The sequence below is a fragment of the Lepisma saccharinum genome, chromosome 24 (assembly GCF_977018435.1).
Source record: "Lepisma saccharinum chromosome 24, izLepSacc3.1, whole genome shotgun sequence".
NCBI lineage: Eukaryota > Metazoa > Arthropoda > Insecta > Zygentoma > Lepismatidae > Lepisma > Lepisma saccharinum.
The window spans coordinates 54791726-54812082 of record NC_139252.1 but is presented as its reverse complement, the minus strand read 5'-3'; the positions used below and the strand labels follow the sequence as shown (position 1 = coordinate 54812082).

General features: G+C 39.1%; 2 protein-coding genes across 3 annotated transcripts in view; one reads left to right on the top strand and one right to left on the bottom strand.

Moving 5' to 3' along the window:
* LOC145978187 (uncharacterized) overlaps nt 1-9960 on the bottom strand; it is a 34506-nt gene extending 24546 nt beyond the window's left edge. Inside the window, exons 1-2 of the mRNA XM_083110627.1 lie at nt 9916-9960; nt 5538-5762 (exon numbers count right to left, since the gene is read on the bottom strand). Of these exons, the coding sequence (XP_082966753.1) occupies nt 5538-5762; nt 9916-9957 (267 nt within the window). The 5' untranslated portion in view covers nt 9958-9960. The remainder of the gene's footprint in view (nt 1-5537; nt 5763-9915) is intronic.
* Nucleotides 9961-12800: 2840 nt separating this feature from the next.
* LOC145978320 (putative RNA-binding protein 46) overlaps nt 12801-20357 on the top strand; it is a 32901-nt gene continuing 25344 nt past the window's right edge. For both annotated transcript variants that reach the window (XM_083110877.1, XM_083110876.1), the window contains exon 1: nt 12801-13569. In XM_083110877.1, the coding sequence (XP_082967003.1) occupies nt 12859-13569 (711 nt within the window). In that variant the 5' untranslated portion in view covers nt 12801-12858. The remainder of the gene's footprint in view (nt 13570-20357) is intronic.

The window sequence follows — 20357 nt, the reverse complement described above, 5'->3', positions numbered from 1 at the left end:
AGAATCAATCTGAGGGGGGGGGGGGATCACCATTTAATACAACTACTATTTCAAGTCAGTGGCAAAAATGTTCGAAGCAAAAATAAAGTTATGCATGTCGACAAGAAAGGAGAGATTAAAATTGCGTCCATTGAAGCCAGTTTATTAGAAGTATGGTATTAAGGTTGGGTAAATGGATTGTTTTCTTGTTGATGTAACGACCATGGAAGGTGAATTTATCCATGAAACGAATACGGAATCTATGCGCTAGTGTTGCACTGAACACAGGAAATCGAGTCAGTGGCGTGCTCAAGTGGACGTTGGTGGATGTTATAAACCTCCCCTTTGGCTTAGTATATGTAGAAAAAAAACTTTAAATGCTGGAAAATATGGCAAAATATAGGGCTGGCTACTAAAACGTAATACATCACCCCATCTTTCGAAAATCCTGGTCAAGCCACTGAATCGAGTGCACAAATACGCATTTCCTGATGTCAGGTGCTTGCTTTTTCATGAGCAAGTTTATAGTCTCTGGCTTCAGATAAATTGAAAATACTGATACAAGGACGTATTTGGGGGGGGTCCAGGGGGTCCGGACCCCCCTTCCCGAAAGATTTATCAGTACTAAAATTAAATAATGAAAAATATATTCGTTTAGGCTTTGTTGTATAATTTCCTCTGAACTTATTGGAAGACAAGGATTATATTGGGATCATAGGGCTTTGAGGGACACGAAGGACGTATTTTGGGGGTCCAAATCCCCCCCCCCCCACACACACACACACCCGAAAGACTTATTAAATACGAAAATTAAATAATGAAAATATACTCGTTTAGCATTTGTTGCATAATCGATGGTTATTAATTTCCTCTGAAGTTTTTTTAATCAGAAACTTACTTTTCTCCAACTTGTTACGTACCCAATAGGACCAAATAATGTAAATAGTTTGCCAAAGAGGAATAGAGCTGGCAGCATCAGGCGTACAAGATTAAGAATTAACATAATATATAAGAATAACTTTATAAATAAGAACAAAGCAGATTGGAAAGATGAAAAACAATAGAATCTACTATAAGAAGATAAAGAATAAATATGAAAGAAATTATATATATATATATATATATATATATATATATATATAATGTATATAGAGTAAGGTGGGGCAAGACTGCGCAGTTTGAGTTCATAATTTTATATTCAAGCTATGAAACTGCAGACACACATGAAAAACGCAATACACATTGCACTATTCTTTGCTAACTCACAGTAAATTTCCGAAAGCTGAATGAATAATATTTCTGCATGAAACAATTACAAAACCGTGACCATGCAAATGCGCAGTCTTACCCGCACCGCGGGGTAAGACTGCGATCAAGTTCGGGTAAGAATGCGCACTTTCTACACAGTCACATTTGTATAAAAAGAAACACAAATCACCTAAAAAAGTTATTCTATCATATGGGATACATTTCTCGGGGCATTCTCACAGTAGGCATAGTGAATCCCGTCCTGCACTTGGGTTAGGAATCGCTAACACAAATCACAAATAAAGGTTCCTGTTTCATACGAGGTGCAATTTTCATGCCACCACTCGTCATATGTGGAACACTGTATCCAATCCTCTACTGAAGGATCGCTGTACTTCTCATTACAACCTGGGCAATTGTACTCTTTCTTCTGGCGTTTTCTGCTTGCTACATCTTCTTCAGCAACGATGTTCCGTTTCTGTTTCCCCTGAACTTTCTTCTTACTCTTCTCAGCCAACGAGGCTTCCAAGTTGACTTTGAATGGAGATCCAGTTAACACCTGAGACTGCCTTCCCTTTCGTCGGCGGTGCTGAATATGCTCTGCACGTGAAAGTGGTGATATCTGGTTAACGGAAATGTGCCCGTATGATCCAGTATTGTTAACCCCACTTGTTGAAGGCTGCTCACCTGGAGTTGGAGCTGATACATTTTCACAGTAGAGGGAAGAAACTCGTCCTCAGTGAAGATGTCTTGATTGAAAGGGCATAATCCAGTCACTTCAAAGCCATTCATGGCATTCCCAACTGTAGCTGCCTTCCCATATGCCTTTGTAAAAATGGATGCCACTTGGAAAACTGTGATTTGGCCACCCGGATGGTTACTCATCCACTTATCACACTCAGATGAATAAAACGACTTCAGTGGACCAAAAAATGATCTATTTAATGGCTGGGCCTTGCAAGCCACGCACTTGTGGGGTAAAACTGCGCACGTGCGCAGTCATGCCCGTGCTGCATTCCTGAACAAATCACGTGATGCTGCCCAGCCATTGCACAAAGCAATGGAAACTAATACAAAGGTGGACTCGGCATTAACACAGCTTCTTCTATCCATCAACATCGTAATATTGTATACATTCACAGTGACGTAGTACTTAAAACACGTAGTACCAAAATAAATAGAAAACACCCTCAAAATCTTTTCACTTGCCTCTCTCAGCACAACGAATTTCAAACGTATCTTCACCACTGTCCACAACTAGCTACCATCTTGGACGAAGTAACGGTGGGGCAGTGGTGCCAACTGTGTGTGATTTTCACCTCGAAAAACCGGTGCGCAGTCTTACCCGCCGCGCAGTTTTACCCCACCTTACTCTACGCGATAAATCAAACCAGTGATCATATGTAAATTGATCAGAAAACTAAAACAAGTCAAAGCACTGATACAAGTTTGTGTCTTTGAACAGATCTTGAATCTGTATGATTGATTTACCATCCCCATAGTGGAAATTTTGTTTACACCAGTGGTGGCGCGTTCCAGTCGACGCCCGACAGCACTTTTGGTTGCGCTTTTCAACCGTAGCACCTACTTGGATGCGCGTGTCTGTCATTTGGCACGAAGTATACACTCTGTTGTACCCAGTAGTGTTGGCGCGTTCCAATCGCAGCCGCAATGGGGGAGTTTAGTATAATTCCCAAAGCTTAAAGGAAAAAGCTGGAAAAAGGATAAAGGAATTCATTAAATCGTCAAAAACATAAATAAATGGAAATCCAGAGGAAAGTTCACAAAGAAGACAAGAAGGAAGTCCATATCCAGACCATCCATTAAGAAGGAAGCCCAAATAGAAGAATATACATATTGAAGAAAAGAAACAATAAAAAACATATTGAGATTAAAATTACCTGTAAATAAGAATTATAGAAGAACGTAGCTCATCATGTAAATATTCTATTTCCATGTATCCTTGTTTATATAATATATTCGTTTAAACGTCTCCATTGGAAGGCATCCTCTCTGGTTTCGTTGTCTACAAAGAACCCTGCCCTGAAGATATTCTAGCTGATTAAGATTTATGCACCTTGTACCAAATGGAGGTAGCAAACTACATGCGACATCATTTTTGTTATTCGATAAATATTCAATTATTCATCTATTTGACCTTAATTTAATTGCCAGAGCACTTGTTTTTATGTAAATTATTCCGATCTTAACTAAAGGTAAGCTACGTAATGAATATGCGCTGTTATATCTTACAGTCTTTTTACCTAATCGTGTAACAATAATATAATATTCATTTATGTATTGTAATTAGTATTAATTTGATTTAATATAATAATTTTTATTATTATAATTATTATTATTCCTGAGACACTTGATTCGAACCCCTCCCCGAAACATATTTCTAGATACGTACCCGACTGATGAATACTTATTATATACTTAAAATCAAATGAAAACTATTGCTCGATGGTTAAAATTAACAATATGATTTTTTTTTGTTTTAATATTTTACAATATAAACACAAAGTGAAATACAAATAATGTACCGTACAATGTATTTTGATGGAATTTAATATATCGCATTATATCGGCCGCGGTCTAATCGCAAAAGCCTATTACTTGTCCACGATTTTGTGACAAAGTTGTTATTTATCCGTTTGATGGCGCTAGTGACTTCCTCATTTGCTTTTGCATAGGCTATGGTAAACATTCTTATCTAGAGACTGATTGTTCGTGTTCGAGTGTTTAATATTCGCATATTGCGACACTGTCGTTTCATCGTTTCACATTCTCGCAGACCTCAAGGTATCTTGAGGTGTGCGCACATTCTAGTGATACATTTAACTTTGCCGCCAGTAGATGCGTCTGCCCACAACAAACTTAAAGCGTCACCTTGGAGAGAGGCCAGGGTTGCATTGAAGTATGCGGTGAGCAAATAACGAAGACTGATGGTTGATAGGCGAGCCAATCAGGGACAGTGAGCGATCATTAGTTTAGATGAAATTGCATCGTGTGGACGGATATGGGATTGTGAAAATTAATTTATGAACAAAATTAGGCAGTCTACTTCGATTTATATACAAGGGTTGGATAAAAAGTAATGGCAACACTGCTGTCCCGTGAAAGGGGTGAGTCACAGCGCCACAAGCGTTTCGTGGCTGATAAAGGAATGTCAGACGAGGAAGTATAGTGAGTGGGAGCGATTGTATGTTATTCAGTCAAAAACAGCAGTGCTCTGAAGCAGAGGACGAGAGTGCAAGCGCCCTAACAATATGTTTAGGCAAGAAGAACAACGTCTCTCAGGCAGAAGGTCAACGCAGCCTACTTCTGCACCTTCTTGCAACACCACCTTCGTCTCGCATTAAGAAGGAAGCGACGGCACGGTGTCCCATCATCCTGCTTGACAATGCAAGGTGTCACACTGCGAACAATGTGACGGCGCTCCTGCATAACTGGTAGTGGGAGGTACTGGAACATCCGCCGTATTCACCGGTATGAGACCGTGTGATTACGACCGTTTTGTCAAAATGAAGGAACCACTGGGCGGGAAGCACTACGACACGCGCGAAGCCATCATACGTGCTATAGGGCGGTCACTGCGGGACATCGACAGAGATGGACGTGCTGACGGTGTACGACGCCTTCCATACGTGTAACAGAAGGTCGTAGAGATGAGGGGCGATTACTTTGAAGGAATGTAACACGTGCTCCTCTGCCAATACAGTCAAGTACCAATTATACCAGTGTTGCCATTACTTTTTATCCAACCCTTGTAATTCTTTGTAGCAAAAGTAGCGCGCACGCACGTCACTTAAAGTAGTAAAATAAAAACATTAACAACTGCTTTATTATTATTATTGGCTTATACACAAATAACAAACCATGTTGTTTGTGTATAACCAATATGTGTATCGTATATTTATCTGCCTTCTGTAATTTTAGGTTTTTATTATTTTACTATTTCGAAAGTTTTGGTCGGAAAATCAGGACTAGTAATCCAATCGCAACCTTGTGTAATTAATTTTCCACGTATGCATTATTCACATCGCGCTACGACGCCAGGGGTCCCGGGTTCGAATCCCGGCCTGGACATGGTTGTTTGCGAGTGTCCATTCATCAATTTCATCATGTCATTCCCATCTTCGCAAATTAGCCAAAAGTGTCACAAGAAGCGAAGTAAAATTAAGCAAATCAATCAAATCATTATTCAATTAGTAAAGTTCCAAAGCTCTCTCTCGTTTTTAATATCTCTAATCTACGTCACAGGAAACAATCTCAGTGGAGAGCACCGACGTCCGCGTTTCACTCACCATTTTTGGCGCCTTCAGCTCTCCCGTCGCGTAACCAATGAGAAGCCCCGTGCAGATGATGACGTAGCCTCCGAAAGTGATGTCGGCAAAGATGGCGCCGTGTTCGTTCCATGTTATGTTGTTTAGGAATGGCCACTCTCTCGAGTACCGCTCCAGATGGTAGAATATCTTGAGTGCTTCGAAATCCGTGATGCGGTTGTAGATTATGCAGACCATGGATAGCAACTGAAATGAAACCATACTTGTCGTTTTTAATCAGAAAGAGCATTAAATTTGGTGTCATAAAGTCCTTTTGAGCTGGCGTGCCCTGACGATACAAGAATATTAATTCTACATTACGAGCTGATCTTTTATGGTTTCCAAGTACACTGGGGTACGCACTGAACCTAAAGGGGCTACAGCCCCCTCCGAGTTATGAGAAAAATTAACTTTTTCAACAAAAGAAGTGAAGAACTCGGGAAAAACCATAGTGGTAAATGTGAACGCGCCTTAAAATGACCCCTTATTGCCATTATTGAAAGTGAAAAGTTTTTAATAAACGAAATATCTTTATGCCGACCCGTAGAAAGCAGCTGTGCACCATCAGCCTTTACAATTCCTCAGCCCCTCTCGAAAAATATTCTGCGCACGCCAGTGCCCAAGTATGTATAATTCAAAAGCGGGTGTCGGAATCTCAGAAACTCCCTAAATATTTATTATTCAGTGGCGTATGCTGAGTTCAAGATGTGAGCTATCTCACCATATTGTAGTGTTCGAATTAGAGAAAAATGTAGTGAAGAAGGGGGAGAATTGTTCTTCGCCGTTAACGTTTTTGGATTAAAAAATGGAATAAACAATCGCATAATAATGACAATAATAACTATTATTATTATTATTATTATTATTATTATTGGCTCATGCTCATAATGATGAAAATCTGTCAAACGAAGGAATAGAATACGTATATGTTTAACATAATGAATGCAAGAAATATTATTGATATGAATTGTGTACCTGGCGAAGAAAACAATACGGAATACGAAAGTGTTCATGGTAATATGAAGACTAAGTTTGAACCAGTTCTGTTGTTACAATAATTTTAATAGGTCCATTTTCTCAAGCCAAATTGACATTTTAAATTATGGTTCATTTTACTTGTTTGTGTGTTGAGAAAAAATAGAAAAATTTTCATTTTTCAAAGAAATTGAACCAAATTATGAGCTCACAAAATTTCTTTATTCTCTGAGCTTAGCAGATGGCCTTCGAATATACGCTCTTGGTATTAGCCTACTCGTATTATGTAGTATGCCTTCTCCAATAATTCAGTATTAACATGTGCTTTTTCTGTGATAATTAGATAAATTTCCCTTGTACTTTCCTCCCATTTCTTCTTTGTGTACAACCAGGCCCGTAGCTAGAACTGGCCTCCAGGGGGGGGGGGGGCTCACGGGTTATCAGGGGGGGCTTTGTAAACCAAGTCCATTTTTCAAAAGTTTAACAGTATTAAATGAAGGTAAATTATGTATGTCGGGGTCATTAAGTTAATTTAAAATATAAAAATTAGAAATATCATACAAATACCACAGTTTTTTATTCTATATCTTCTAAAACATCTCTTGAAGTGCTAATGACTGCTACTGACACCATCCCTTAATACACACTCTATACTATTTTTGATGATAGATATTTATATCATACATGTTAAAATGTACGATATTCACTTCAATCATAGTACCTACCGTACATTCCACCCCGGCCAAAGCAATAAAACATGGGATCTGTTGACATTTGACTTAGATGCGGAAGGAATGTGGATAATGACATCAAAGTCACAGATTTCTGCCAAACGAGAGACTGCAACAGGGGCAGGGAAGGTACAGATAAAGAAGGCTCCCTATGAAAGAACTTTCTAAAGTCTAGAGAATCTTCTAAACTCTTGCCGCTGCTTAGACTTCTGTTTTTAAACGAGATTAGTGAACAAAGTTGTGAACAACATAATATATTCTGTCTACATTTTCACTCTTCATCTCAAAGAAATTAGAATACAAAATAGTTTTACCTAATGTCAAGGGGGCTGATGGCAGTGCCGGGGGGGGGGGGGCTGGCGACCCTGTCAGGCGGACTGAGCCCCTGGCCCCTCCCTGGCTACGGGCCTGTATACAACACTTCCAAATTACACCTACCTCCGTGGCGACAAGGGCGGTCGGCAAAGCCTGTCTACTTTGCCAAAATCTGTTCACTGTGCATTGTGTGGAGACATATCGAACGGCACAATCGATTGTGGAACTGTAGCACAACAACTTCCGGTTCACGGTGGCCGGGTAATTCAAGCGTGTACTTGTGGCCTTTCTTCTCGTTTTGTATATCGGATGAAATGGATCATATAAAAGCACTTGACGACGAGGAAAATAAGAGATATCAGGGCAAAGTAGAGGCCTTTGCATATCAATTGGATGAGCAACTAGGAAGTAATACAGCATTATTCCAGGATGAGATCCATTTGCTGATCGTCGTTTCATTGGCGATATTTGTAGCCTACATATTAAATAGAAAGTAATTTTTCCTACAGAGCGAGAGCGCTTAAATGCATACATTTATGTTTTAAGTGATAAAGTGCGAGATGTACGGACATATAAAAAACGGAAAAAGGAACTTCTTTTCTTCTTTCTTCAGTCAGAGTGAGTCAGAGGGATGCGGTAATGCACACTTGCTGGTTTCGTTCCCGTTTGGACGCAGAAATACAAAACGTCCATTGTTATTTTAAGTCAATTTTCTGCTATTTGTGTTAAACATGACGATGAAGATGAATAATAAACTGGAAAAATTAATGATGGAACAAACACAATGACACACCATTGCCTGACCATGGTGTTCAAACCTAGGACCTTTTCTCTATCAATGTTGAAAAGATTTCCATTGCAAAGACGAAAATTAATAATAGTACCCGCACTTAATTTTCTGGTTACACAAAAAAATATTTCCTCCGGTTGCATAAAAATTGATTTCCTCTGGTTACACAAAAATTTAATACAGTTCGTGTGTACTTCAAGAACGTAACGTGTAACCTATCTGACTATGACCGAGCATTTTTTGAAAGGAAAAGTAATATTTTTGCTAATCACTAAAACAAAGAGAAAATAGAGATTTAAATGATTTCTCTTCTACCTTTAATGAAGTGCAAGGGGTGTTATTTCCCGACTAAATTGGGAGATTATAGGAGCGGAAAATATTCAACATTACCCGATACTAAAATAAATGTTAATTATACACACAATTTCACCCTCGGGTAATGATTTATTTTGCATTTCTGGAATAAAAACTGTTAATTTCAATAAATTTCGGACATTTAGTACAAAAAAAATAGGGAATAAACTACTTTTAAACTCTATAATTTTTTCCGAAGTCTGGATCGGAAAGGTTTTTTTTTCAGGTCCCGACTTTTTGGGTTCCTGCACATCCGTTGTCATTACTGTGGAGTCTACTCCTGCTAATGGGCTTCCAATTTTCACGCCAGGCAGCTTGAATGCAATAATTTTGGCGCCTAGATCCCGAGGAAATGTATGAAGAGAGATCCGTGAAAGATGATTTAGCCCTGATCGTAGTTTACATCCTTCTTGTACACACCAATTCGTTCCTTTCATACAAGACACAATCTCAGCTCCCTTTAGCGGCATGTTGTGAGCCTACGAACCGGAAGTTGTTGTGCTACAAGTATGGCGTCCACGCGAAGGCATTTCCTTCCGGTGGATAGCCCCTATAGTAGTTGGGTCCTCCCGATGACGTAATGGTAATGTCGTCCCATTTTAATCATGGTGTCACTGGTTCGATACTCGGTGGAATCATATAATGGTCAGGATTCCACTGTAAACTGTAGGTCCAGTCCCGATTGGCCTTTCTGTGCATAAAATGGGCTTAAAAACAAACTCAACCACATCTAGTTGAGAGCACATGTGAAGTACTCTGTAAAAGTGTATGAAGGAAGACGAGCTTTTAGCAACAACTTCTGTAATTTTAATTTTTCTAGTAATAGTTTTCTTAAACCAATAAATAGTAATTTAACAACTATTTCTGATGAAAAAGTTAGTTAACAATTATAACAGGAATGTCAAACCTAAATTATCTATAAAGGTACTTTTTAATTCCACAAGTATATTGCAATTAATGTAGTAAATATATGCGTTACTGTTATGATGGTTTTTATTATGATAGATTAATTATTAAGTGTCCATGGAAATCTCAACTACAAATCTGACCCTGAGTTCAGAAACATGTTTGGTTGTTTAAACAAAGAGTTTAAACAATCACAGTGATTGACAATTTGCTTGGTAAAACCATCTATGGTAAAACTTATGCATCCCACTCTGAGCGTGAGGAAAACATGCTTCACACATGAACTTACCAATTCCAAGATCTTCACGATGAGGAATTTGTCACAGGCCATTTGGTGCTGATTTGTAGGTAAAATAGCAGAAAAGCCACGCAAGTTTAGAAATGTCGTTCTCCACACCTGACATTATGCTAGCGATACATGCGATCTCGTGCACAGGTATAAAAAATACAAACTGAGTCACTGAACAAGGAAAGGAACTTCGGAACTACATGCAAGCAGGACAAGTAAGCTATATCAGAGGTGTTCGCCGACTGAACGTATTGCATTAGCAGGTGGTCAAACAACAACAAGAAGAGGGGGAACCCGCCTTTAGGTCAAACGCGATAAGGAGTCTGTGAAATAATGCTTTCAACTAAAACTTTTGTGTCCTGCTTCCTTCGAGGGTAGGGAGAAAGTCTTTACTTGAACTTCAAGGAAGTGATAGCATTTCTTCGCAGCATTGGACTTGTCGCTTCAGTGGCGAAGAGCGTGATCGATTCTAGAGCAGAGATTATTTTAGTTAGTTAACTTTCGTTAGCATGGTGTTATCTCTGACTACTACAGCGTCGAGATTAACGACTAGTGAAATGACGTGTTGTATTAGAATTAATACTAGATACACAAACGTCCAATAATGTAAAATACATTGGACATAAGGCTTCTGGAATTTTCTTGTTTTTAAAACGGGCGAAAATCGTAAGGTAGTCAAGTCAGTTCGCACAAAAGGGGGGAGAATTCAATTAAATGTACATATCCTCAATACTTTAATACTTATTAAAAATCAATCTGTTCAAGTAAATGATTTCCATATTGATAATTTTGCATGTGATCAAGTATTTGATTTATTATTGACTGACTTCAAATTTTACTGTTGGGTTAATCGGGGCAAAGAAGATTAGCACTGAACAAGGGAAATTTAAGGGAAATGGAAATACTGCAGATGGAGTGTTGGTTGAATTTCCAGTGCTCCGTACTGGACTCGAACTTAGGCAACATAGACGCTGTCATTCTCTACTAAATCCTCCTCACTGCTATAAGACATCTACACGTTTAGATGAAAATCATACGAGAATATGTATTGTAAAAGAGTATTAACAATTTAGTTCACATTGAAGAGGAAAATGTAGTAAAAAATTAAAAAGAAATAAACGAGACGAGACGGAATTAGAAGGTCCCAGATATTTAAGAACCGGAATGCCTTTCCGGTCCGCTCAGGTCCATTTCGAGCCCCGGTTGCATTGATTATTGCGGGAGATTTCACACAGAAGCAACAAGCGATACCTGTGAAACTTTCACATCACAATGTCATGACAAGCCTGCGTTCGATTTGTGACATCCTCAAACGACGTTTTCTACGACGCCAGGGGTCCCGGGTTCGAATCCTGGACTGGGCATGGATGTTTGTGAGTGTGCATTAATCAATTTCATCATGTTATCCCTCATCCCCATATTCGCAAATTAGCCAAAAGTGGCACAAAAAGCGAAGTAAAATAAATCAAATAAAAATAAAAATCAAGCTACTTACGTTTTATGTCGCTTGTGGCTTCGGTCTGAAAGCTCCCTAATACAAAAACTAGTCGAACATTAGATCTATACTTTAAATTTTATGAGATTTTTCTTGGATGGCGAGATTGTGGTCGGTAACAATAGTAATTGTTATTATCATAATAACTATTATCAAATAATAAAATATATCCAATTTACTGTCTTCCAATATATCTTTGGGGAGACTTTTCTACTCGATACACCAGAGTGAACATCCAGCACAATCGTTTCATTATTTTTTGTACATTTCGTTCAGTAAGTGTAGTGAAATGAATAATTATTAAAGTTTTGTTATTATCTTTTAGACGTTGGAGGAGGACCATTAAAAGTAGGTGAAAATTTTGGTTATAAAGCTTGTTGTGCTACCTCTCACATAAATATCTCATTTTGGGAGATTTTGAAAACTGTGAAACCAGTTATAACTTGAATTAAGTGGTAGAAATGAATGAAATGAATGTATGAAAATATAAACTGACTCAATATTTTTCGATCTAACGCGATTTTTACTATGGCTTATTCTGATTCAATACGAACTGACCGAACTTTATTTCTGCTTTATACGATAAAAATAAGATCTTTGCTTTTTTGCAACTTGAAATTGAACAGACCCAATTTATAGGGGAGTCGATTGATCGGTTCAACCCCCCCTTCCTTGACGCCAATGGCCAGAACTTCTAACTCCTGGCCTTCTAGACGAATTGGATTGTTTTAATTTTTAAGTCCACTGTTTGCACAGAAAGGCTAATCGGGACTAGACCTACAGTTTAAAGTGAGATCTGAACCACTGTGCCATGTGTCTCAACCGGATATCGAACTCGGTGACTTCTTAACGAGAGTACGCTGTTTCTTCATATTGGAACGTAGCTTTCATTTATCCAAAAGATGTCTAATCTTATTCCGGGATTTGAATATAGGATCTCTCCAACCACTGACGAGAACTTTAATCTAATCATTGGACTATCCGTTGACGCTAAAACTGTATAATTTACTTTTAAAATACTGAAATACTACTGCATATTCCTGAAAATTTAACTACGTATGTTTTGGTACGCCTGTTAATGGAATTCGAAACGAAAAATAGCAATAATGTTATGCTTTCAATAATTCGAAATGCTTTATCCGTACAACTGTGTCGTGGACTTGAAATAATCCTTTCTGTGACTTATTTTGTTTCGTTTGAACAATCTTGGCTCTCAAACCTGCATGAAGAGTTACATCAACAATTGAATGAAGATTGTTTTCCTATTGTTGATTATCATTTTTTAAGACTCATGGGGGGAGGGGAGACGCGATTCTTTTTAACCAATGAGAACAAGGCTACATTCTCAGCTTTCTTGTTCGATAGACAAGATAGAGATGAGAACAAGGATTTGAGCTGTGGAAGTTGGTGGTTGTGTTTGTGTGGTGTGCAAGGCCAATCTCGACATTATGTTTGAGGAGAATAATTTCCCGGTTATGGATGTAGAGGAAGGATCTGCTGAAGACAACGAACTGGAAAAAGCTACGCAGGTGACACAGAGATTGCTGAATCTTATGACTCGCACCAAATATCGAATCGTCCAGGTCAACGGACAGCGAAAATATGGCGGACCGCCCCCAGGTTGGCAAGGGCCCCCTCCTCCTAGGGGCAGTGAAGTGTTCGTCGGGAAAATACCTCGCGATTGTTTTGAGGATGAGCTGGTGCCGGTGTTCGAGAGAATCGGCTTCATTTACGAGCTTCGGCTCATGATGGATTTCAGCGGCTCGAACAGAGGGTACGCTTTCGTGATGTACACGAACCCGCAAGATGCCGAACGTGCGATCGACCTGTTGGACAACTACGAAATCAGGCCCAATCGACACCTGGGCGTCGTGAAATCTGTCAACAACTGTCGACTCTTCTTCGGGGGCCTCCCTGTCATCAAAACGAAGGAAGAAGTGAAGCGTGAGCTTTGCAGGTTAACCGAGGGAGTTGTGTCCGTTGGTCTTCACAGCAGTTCCACCGATAAGTCGAAAAGGGTGTACGCCCTTGTAGAATACGACAGCCACAGATCCGCAGCTATGGCAAGGAGGAAGCTGATTCCTGAGAGAGTCAAACTGTGGGGACATGATATTGTGGTCGACTGGGCACAGCCAGATATTCAAGAGCGAAATTTTAGGGTGAGTAATCTCATCGATATTTTCTAGACATAATGTAGAAAGTCTAGTAATTTGTTTAAGAATTTAATGTTCAGTAATGTAACAGTCTGTTGTGGTGTCGTTGAGTACAGCATAAAAGAGTGTAATTAGTAGAGTCTTGCATGAATTGAGAATTGGGTACAATATGTACCCAATGTACACCAGGATGCTCACAGGAGGGGATAATGTCGCACACTGCGTCATCAAAATTTTGGTTTAGGGGATTTTTTTACCCCTTAAAATAATATAAAATGCAACATGTATATTTTTCTAAAATATACATATGTAAAAAGTTTACACTTTGGCGCCAAGCTGGCGATGAGGAGGGGAAGGGGAGGTTCATTTACTTTTGGTGGTTCCAAGTCACTTTTGCAGGTGCACAATATATTTAATCCGTTAGATGATGAAAAGGTAGAATTCAGTCGGAAGGAAGGGGGCAGCAGATCAAGTAAAGTGTTCAGTAAAAGTAGGAAAAGTGACTTTCAGGAATGAATTGATTTTTTTTTTACTTCGCGTTTCTGCCACTTTTGGCTAATTGCGAAGATGAAGAATGAGGCTGAATGGTGATAAGATGAAATAGGTGAAGGGACAATTACAAACATATATGGACAACACAAGTCCCATAGGGGATTATACTAGCCGTGGGCTCAGACACCAGAGCCTCATGCAAAATGCAGTACAGGGTGTACAAACGTGGAAGTGACGTTGACATTTGAGTGTCTTGAGAAAGAATCACCCCTTTCCACCCTGACTTTCAGTAATAGACACGTTGTCGTAACGCAATTACAGAGTACATTCTGATCATGGGTGACGTGATCTGGAGTGACGCGTCGTTGGGGGTCTCCCTTGTCGCACAACAGTTTTGCTACCTTGTGTTCTGACGTCAGCCGAGGAATGCCTACGAGGTTAGGTTAGGTTAGGTTTGGTTCAATTAGCATAAATACAATGAAAAATTATTATTTAGGCTAAGAGAACTAAACTTAGCTAGCCTAACCTAACAAAGTAGGCATTTAGCCTAAAATTGAAAAGTTTTCTCCCGTGACGTCAGAACATAAGGTTGCTAAAGTCTTGTGCGTTAAGTGAGGCCCCGTCGTTGGCCTTGGAGGATAGGGGGCACTCCTGATGTACACATTGTGTGTGTGTGATAAAACGACAATGAGTTGTGAGATAAATGTAGGAAAATATCAATGAGTTTCTCGTTAGGGAGAGTTTAGATGCCTTTCCATACTTTGTTTCAAACATGTCATTCAAGTACCGAGAGACACCCAGTGGCAGCGATAGGGGGCGTGGGGAGGGCAGGCAGTTCCCCGACTTTTTGCCCCTCTTAATGCTAAGCCTTGTATACCAAGAGAAAGTAAACTCTCCTTGCCCCCTTGTTATGTCACTTAGAGTTAGAAAAGCAAAGTAAAGAAACCGAAATAGAAAAATAGTAATTTCTTAGAGGACACTTTGCAGTTCAGAACCTTTACTTTTTTTCTAAACGAAAAAATAGTTTTTCAACCTCCAAATTAATTTAAGATGTATGGTTTACAAATTTCTCTCGATCCGCCTTTTCTGCAACCGCCAAATAACCAGAATGCTTAAGTCGATCTTACGCATGAAAAACGTCTTACTTTCTCACACAGGTTATACTCTTCGACACCACATTCCCAGTATATTTAAGTCAGTTTTGTATCCCGAACATTTTAATTTTCACTGGCACTATGGTAAATTTTCATCAACATACTGTGAACATTTGTATAATGCATAGTTTCTCAACCTGAGGTCGTAAACGTCCATGAGTAGAAATTACATTATTTACAACTACAACTAAAAAATTGGGTTGAAAGCTAACCTTAGTTTTGCCACTTTAAAAATATACTGTATTTTGAAAATGACATTTAAAATGTATTTATTTTCATTAATTTAATAATTATAATTGTCTCATATTCATAACCAGAATATGAAAGAGGTTCATAATAAGATGTATATATTCTGTTGTGATCTGGTATTAATGCAAATTAAGTTTTGCGTGTAGTCAAAAGTCAAGCTGCCATCTGTTTGTTAATGTTGCTCTTATATTATTATTATGAGGGTGGTATTTTAAGGGGATGAGGGGGAATTCCCCCTCTGGTTGCTAGTTCTTGTCTCTTGGGTGTATAATTTATATAATAACTTGATACTTCAGCAATAGTTACTGGAATCCCTCCTCCCTAGAACTTTTTACACTGATTATTGTATCATCTATAAGCAGTGGCATGCCCAAAGGGGAGGGGGGTGGTGGGAGTTATAATCCCCCCTCCTTGGCCCAGTATTCCTAAAAAGAAGAACGTCAAAGGTAGGAAAAAATGGCAAAATGAGGACTGACTAAAAAAAAATGTGCGTAACGCCTCCCTTTCGAAAATCCTGGGGGGCTTCCCCGATGGCGCAGTTGTAACGTCGTCGCCGTATAATACAGGGGTCCCGGATTCGATAACTGGTGGAGGTTCATAGTGGTTCGGATCCCACTTTAAGCTGTAGGTCCAGTCTCGATTAGCCCTACTGTGCATAATTGGACTTAGAACACCAACTGAACTCGAAAATTCTGGACACGCCACTGTCTATAAGGACACGCTAATCGCTATATTTTCACCTTTTTAAATATAATTTAGACACCTCAGAATTTATTTTCTCGACGGGGTTCCCATACGACCCTCAAAACCCTACAACGCATCTCCTATATAAAAGGCAGTACCCCCCCCCCCCCGACGGCGCAGTGGTAACGCCGTCGCCTTGTAATCAAGGGATTCCGGGTTCGATACCCGGTGGAGGCACATAGTGGTTCGGATTCCACTTTAAACTGTAGGTCCAGTCCTGATTAGCCTTACTGTGCACAAAGTGGACTTAAAACATCAACTCAAAAACTCAACTCAAAAAAATGCAATGTACCCCCTTGAAATATATCCTGTTGGCATATTATTTTGGGGCAGAGGAAAATTCACTAAACGTTTATTAGTAACAAGTTCTACTTTTGCACATTGTACTGTTTTTACAATTTTACGTGGAATCCGAACGGCGGCCTAAGCTCCTCCCCCCCCTCAAAGAACTAATTGTAAGAGGCATTAGAGTAATGAATTAAAACGCCCTGAAATAGACTGACATACTTATTGGCTTCGTGCTTCTTACTTGCATCTTTACCTCTTATATATATTTAATATATATTTATACTGCAGGAGGCCTTAGAAAGAGCACTTCGCGGGCTAACAGCAGACGTCGCTCGCACACTGTTGCCGATACTCTCGTGTCGTCTGCTACTCAGCCGAACAAACATGCAGAGAGGTAGCAACAGGCAGAGGTCACTCACCTTTCCAGAAGGGTGCAGCGAGCTAGCTGTGGCAACCGGGCTCGCTTATTCGCGGATCTGATTGTTTCTCGCAGACACACCGCCATATTGTCGTCTGCTGCAAGCCCGCGAAGCGATCTTTTTAAGGCCTCGTGGAATATAAATTATTTAATTTGATATATTAGTATAGTTTTTGCCTTTTTAGTAAAAATACCTATATTTTTGGTTCATTTATGATTACCTAGGGCTCATGTTGAGCCTCCAGTGAGTGAATCCATAATTTTAGCTGGGGTGTTATTAAAGCTTGGTGGATATGGTATTTTGCGGGTTGTTTCTTGTATTGAAGGATTACACTGCTCTACAGTGATTTTGTTGTTTGGGAAATGTTGACATTTTCTTAATGATTTCGATGTGGAAACATCGAAAATGATGTTTGTTTTGCTCCATCACGTACAGTTTTTGCTCAAAACTGGAATTTCAGAAATTTGATATTTACATTAAAAAATGCCAATATTTCAATATGGACGTATTCGTTTTTAACAGATATTTATGAAATATATCTTCCTTTTTGCAAATGAAACAGTACAGCTCATGCGACATACACAGACTAACCTGTTAGTGTACTTAGTTCATGAATTTCACAGCAGACGCCAGCAGCAGACAGCATCACGAAGTGTGAAATACTAGATGTCTGTCGTTGATGGACGCGACAAAGTTTCCCGCCAATGTGACATCAGTTGTCATCTCTTGTTGTTGTGCGGTTGATTGAGTGCACATGCAGGAAAATGGAACGTAGGAAGTGTAAAAACAATCCCGATAATTTTTGCTACATCTGTGGTGTTGAAGCAAAGGCAAAAAAATTTCGTCATTTGTTAAGGCAGCATATCATGCTTATTTCGGGATTAAACTAGGGGATCAAGATAAATCATTTGCGCCCCACACAGTGTGCCGAGTTTGTGTAGAAGATTTAAGGAACTGGACAAAAGGTCCCTATGGTGTGGCGGGAGGCAACTAATCACAGCAGTGATTCTTACTTTTGTTCTTGTGAAATGAAAGGTTTTAATGCAAAGAACAAAAAAAACAATACAGTATCCTAATGTGCGATCGGCAATGCGACATGTACCTCACGGTCCTGATGTCCCGGTACCTGATCCACCAAGTGGTTTACAGCTAGGTTTGGATTCTGATTCCGTGAGCGACACACAAGATGATGATTACCGCGTTCAGTAGGGAAACGGGCCCCAGCTCTTTACGCAACCAGAACTTCATGATTTGGTGAGAGACTTGAATTTATCAAAGCAAGCTGCTGAACTCTTAGGATCGAGATTGAAAGAGAAAAATTTACTTGCTGCAGGGACATCTTCAACATTATTTAGGCATCGCGAACAGGAATTTATTCAATACTTTTCTGCGGAAGAAGATTTGGTGTATTGTAATGATGTGACCAAACTCGTGATGAGACTTACAGGGAATGGCTATTCTGCACAGGATTGGAGGTTATTCATAGATTCAAACAAGTTAAGTTTAAAGGCTGTCCTACTACACAATGGAAACCAATACCTTTCTGTGCCATTAGCATATTCCGTACACCTCAAGGGGAAATACCAAAATATGTCACTGCTCTTGCAGAAGATAAATTACGGAGAAAAAGAATTGGGTTTTGTGTGGTGACCTATTTGTTTATTGATGGGACTTGAACTAGGATACACAAAATATCCATGTTATATTTGCGAATGGGACAGTAGAGATAGAGAGAAACACTGGACACAAAAAATTGGCCTCTAAGACAGGAACGCATCCAGGGCAGTAAAAAATGTGGCGAACCCCAGAGGATACAATTACCTCAATTACATATAAAATTAGGTCTCATGAAGCAATTCGTTAAGTCTCTCGATAAGAATGGAGTGTGTTTCAAATACCTCACCAAAAAATTTCCAAGTATTTCACATGCTAAGTTGAAAGAGGGAATTTTCATAGGACCTCAAATACGAAAGTCATTTGAAGATTCCAATTTCGAAGAATGCATGAACAACATGGAAAAGGAAGCTTGGGCAGCTTTCAGAAGTGTACGTGAAAATTTCTTGGGTATAACAGACATGAATATAACAAGAGCATCGTGTCTCATATGCTGCTCAAGTTAAAAAATTTAGGATGGAACATGAGCCTTAAAATTGATTTCCTGTTCGCGCATTTCGACAGATTTCCTCCTAACTTAGGTAGTGAAGTCAGTGAGGAACATGGAGAGCGTTTCCATCAAGATATTAGCGATATGGAGCACTGATACCAGGGAAGATGGAGCACAAAAATTATGGCGGATTACTGTTGGACATTTCTACTTGAGGAACCAAACACCGTTCACAAGAGAAAATTCAATCTTCGAAGCTTCCAAATAGGGAAAAAGAAGAATGAGGTAAATATCTAATTCAAATTATTCATTTCGTATACTTTTTATGACTATTTGTTGTGAGATTTACATTCCTTGTGTAATATTTCCCTAATGTCTGTAACTTGATTTTCGTATGTAAATACCGCTCTCGGCTGAAATTTAATTTCTATTTTGTGAAAAATTCTGACGTGATGGAAGAAAACCAATAACATATTCGTGATCAGCGTACTTGAAATATCTTATATCACTTCTTAACCGGAAAACAGCTCTCAAAAAGTTTCATTTTGTAGAGCAGTGTTAGCTATTAAGTATATATATATATATATATATCTATATATATATATATATATATATATATATATATATTGATTTGGAATTAGAATTGGCATTTGAATAATTAGTCTTGTTTGTATTCGTCAAATTGATTTAAAGGCTTTAGTTGCATATTCTTCTGTAGCACATATAGGTCTTGTGTAGCACATAAGAGTGTGGGGTATAAGTGGTGGGCTTACTTTAATAGTGACACATGGTATTTGTTCTTCTGGCATATTTTGCTTGGTAAATATGAGCGGTTAGGTAGTCGTAGTATATTAATTAATAGGGGGATAATTAATTATATCACTAGATTAGCTTTATGGTGGTTTATATTAAGAATTACTAATATGGTGGCCCCACCGTCTATTAATTTGATGGGGGGAGATTACTTATTGGCTAGCGAGGCGTTCTGTTTCTTGCAAACTTACTATAGTCTGTCCCAGCTATACGGCGTACGCTTTTAGAAGGAACATGAGTTCAGCCAATACGCTGCCAGCGCTCTTGCGCTGTTGTCAAACCAACTGCTAGCGGAAGGAGAACACAGAGAATTCGTTGTGTCCAATATCCAACTTTTTATATAGGTTATAATGAATGCACGTGATATTTGAGTACAATAAAATATATAGTGAATAATTCTACACAGGATCATATCATATCACTGCAGCATATAAGAGAAACTCGTACCTGAAAGACGTTTGAAGGAATTTATTATAGAGGAGCTGCAAGGTCATCATCATCATCGCTCGTTTCTGTTTTCTGGCATGTTTC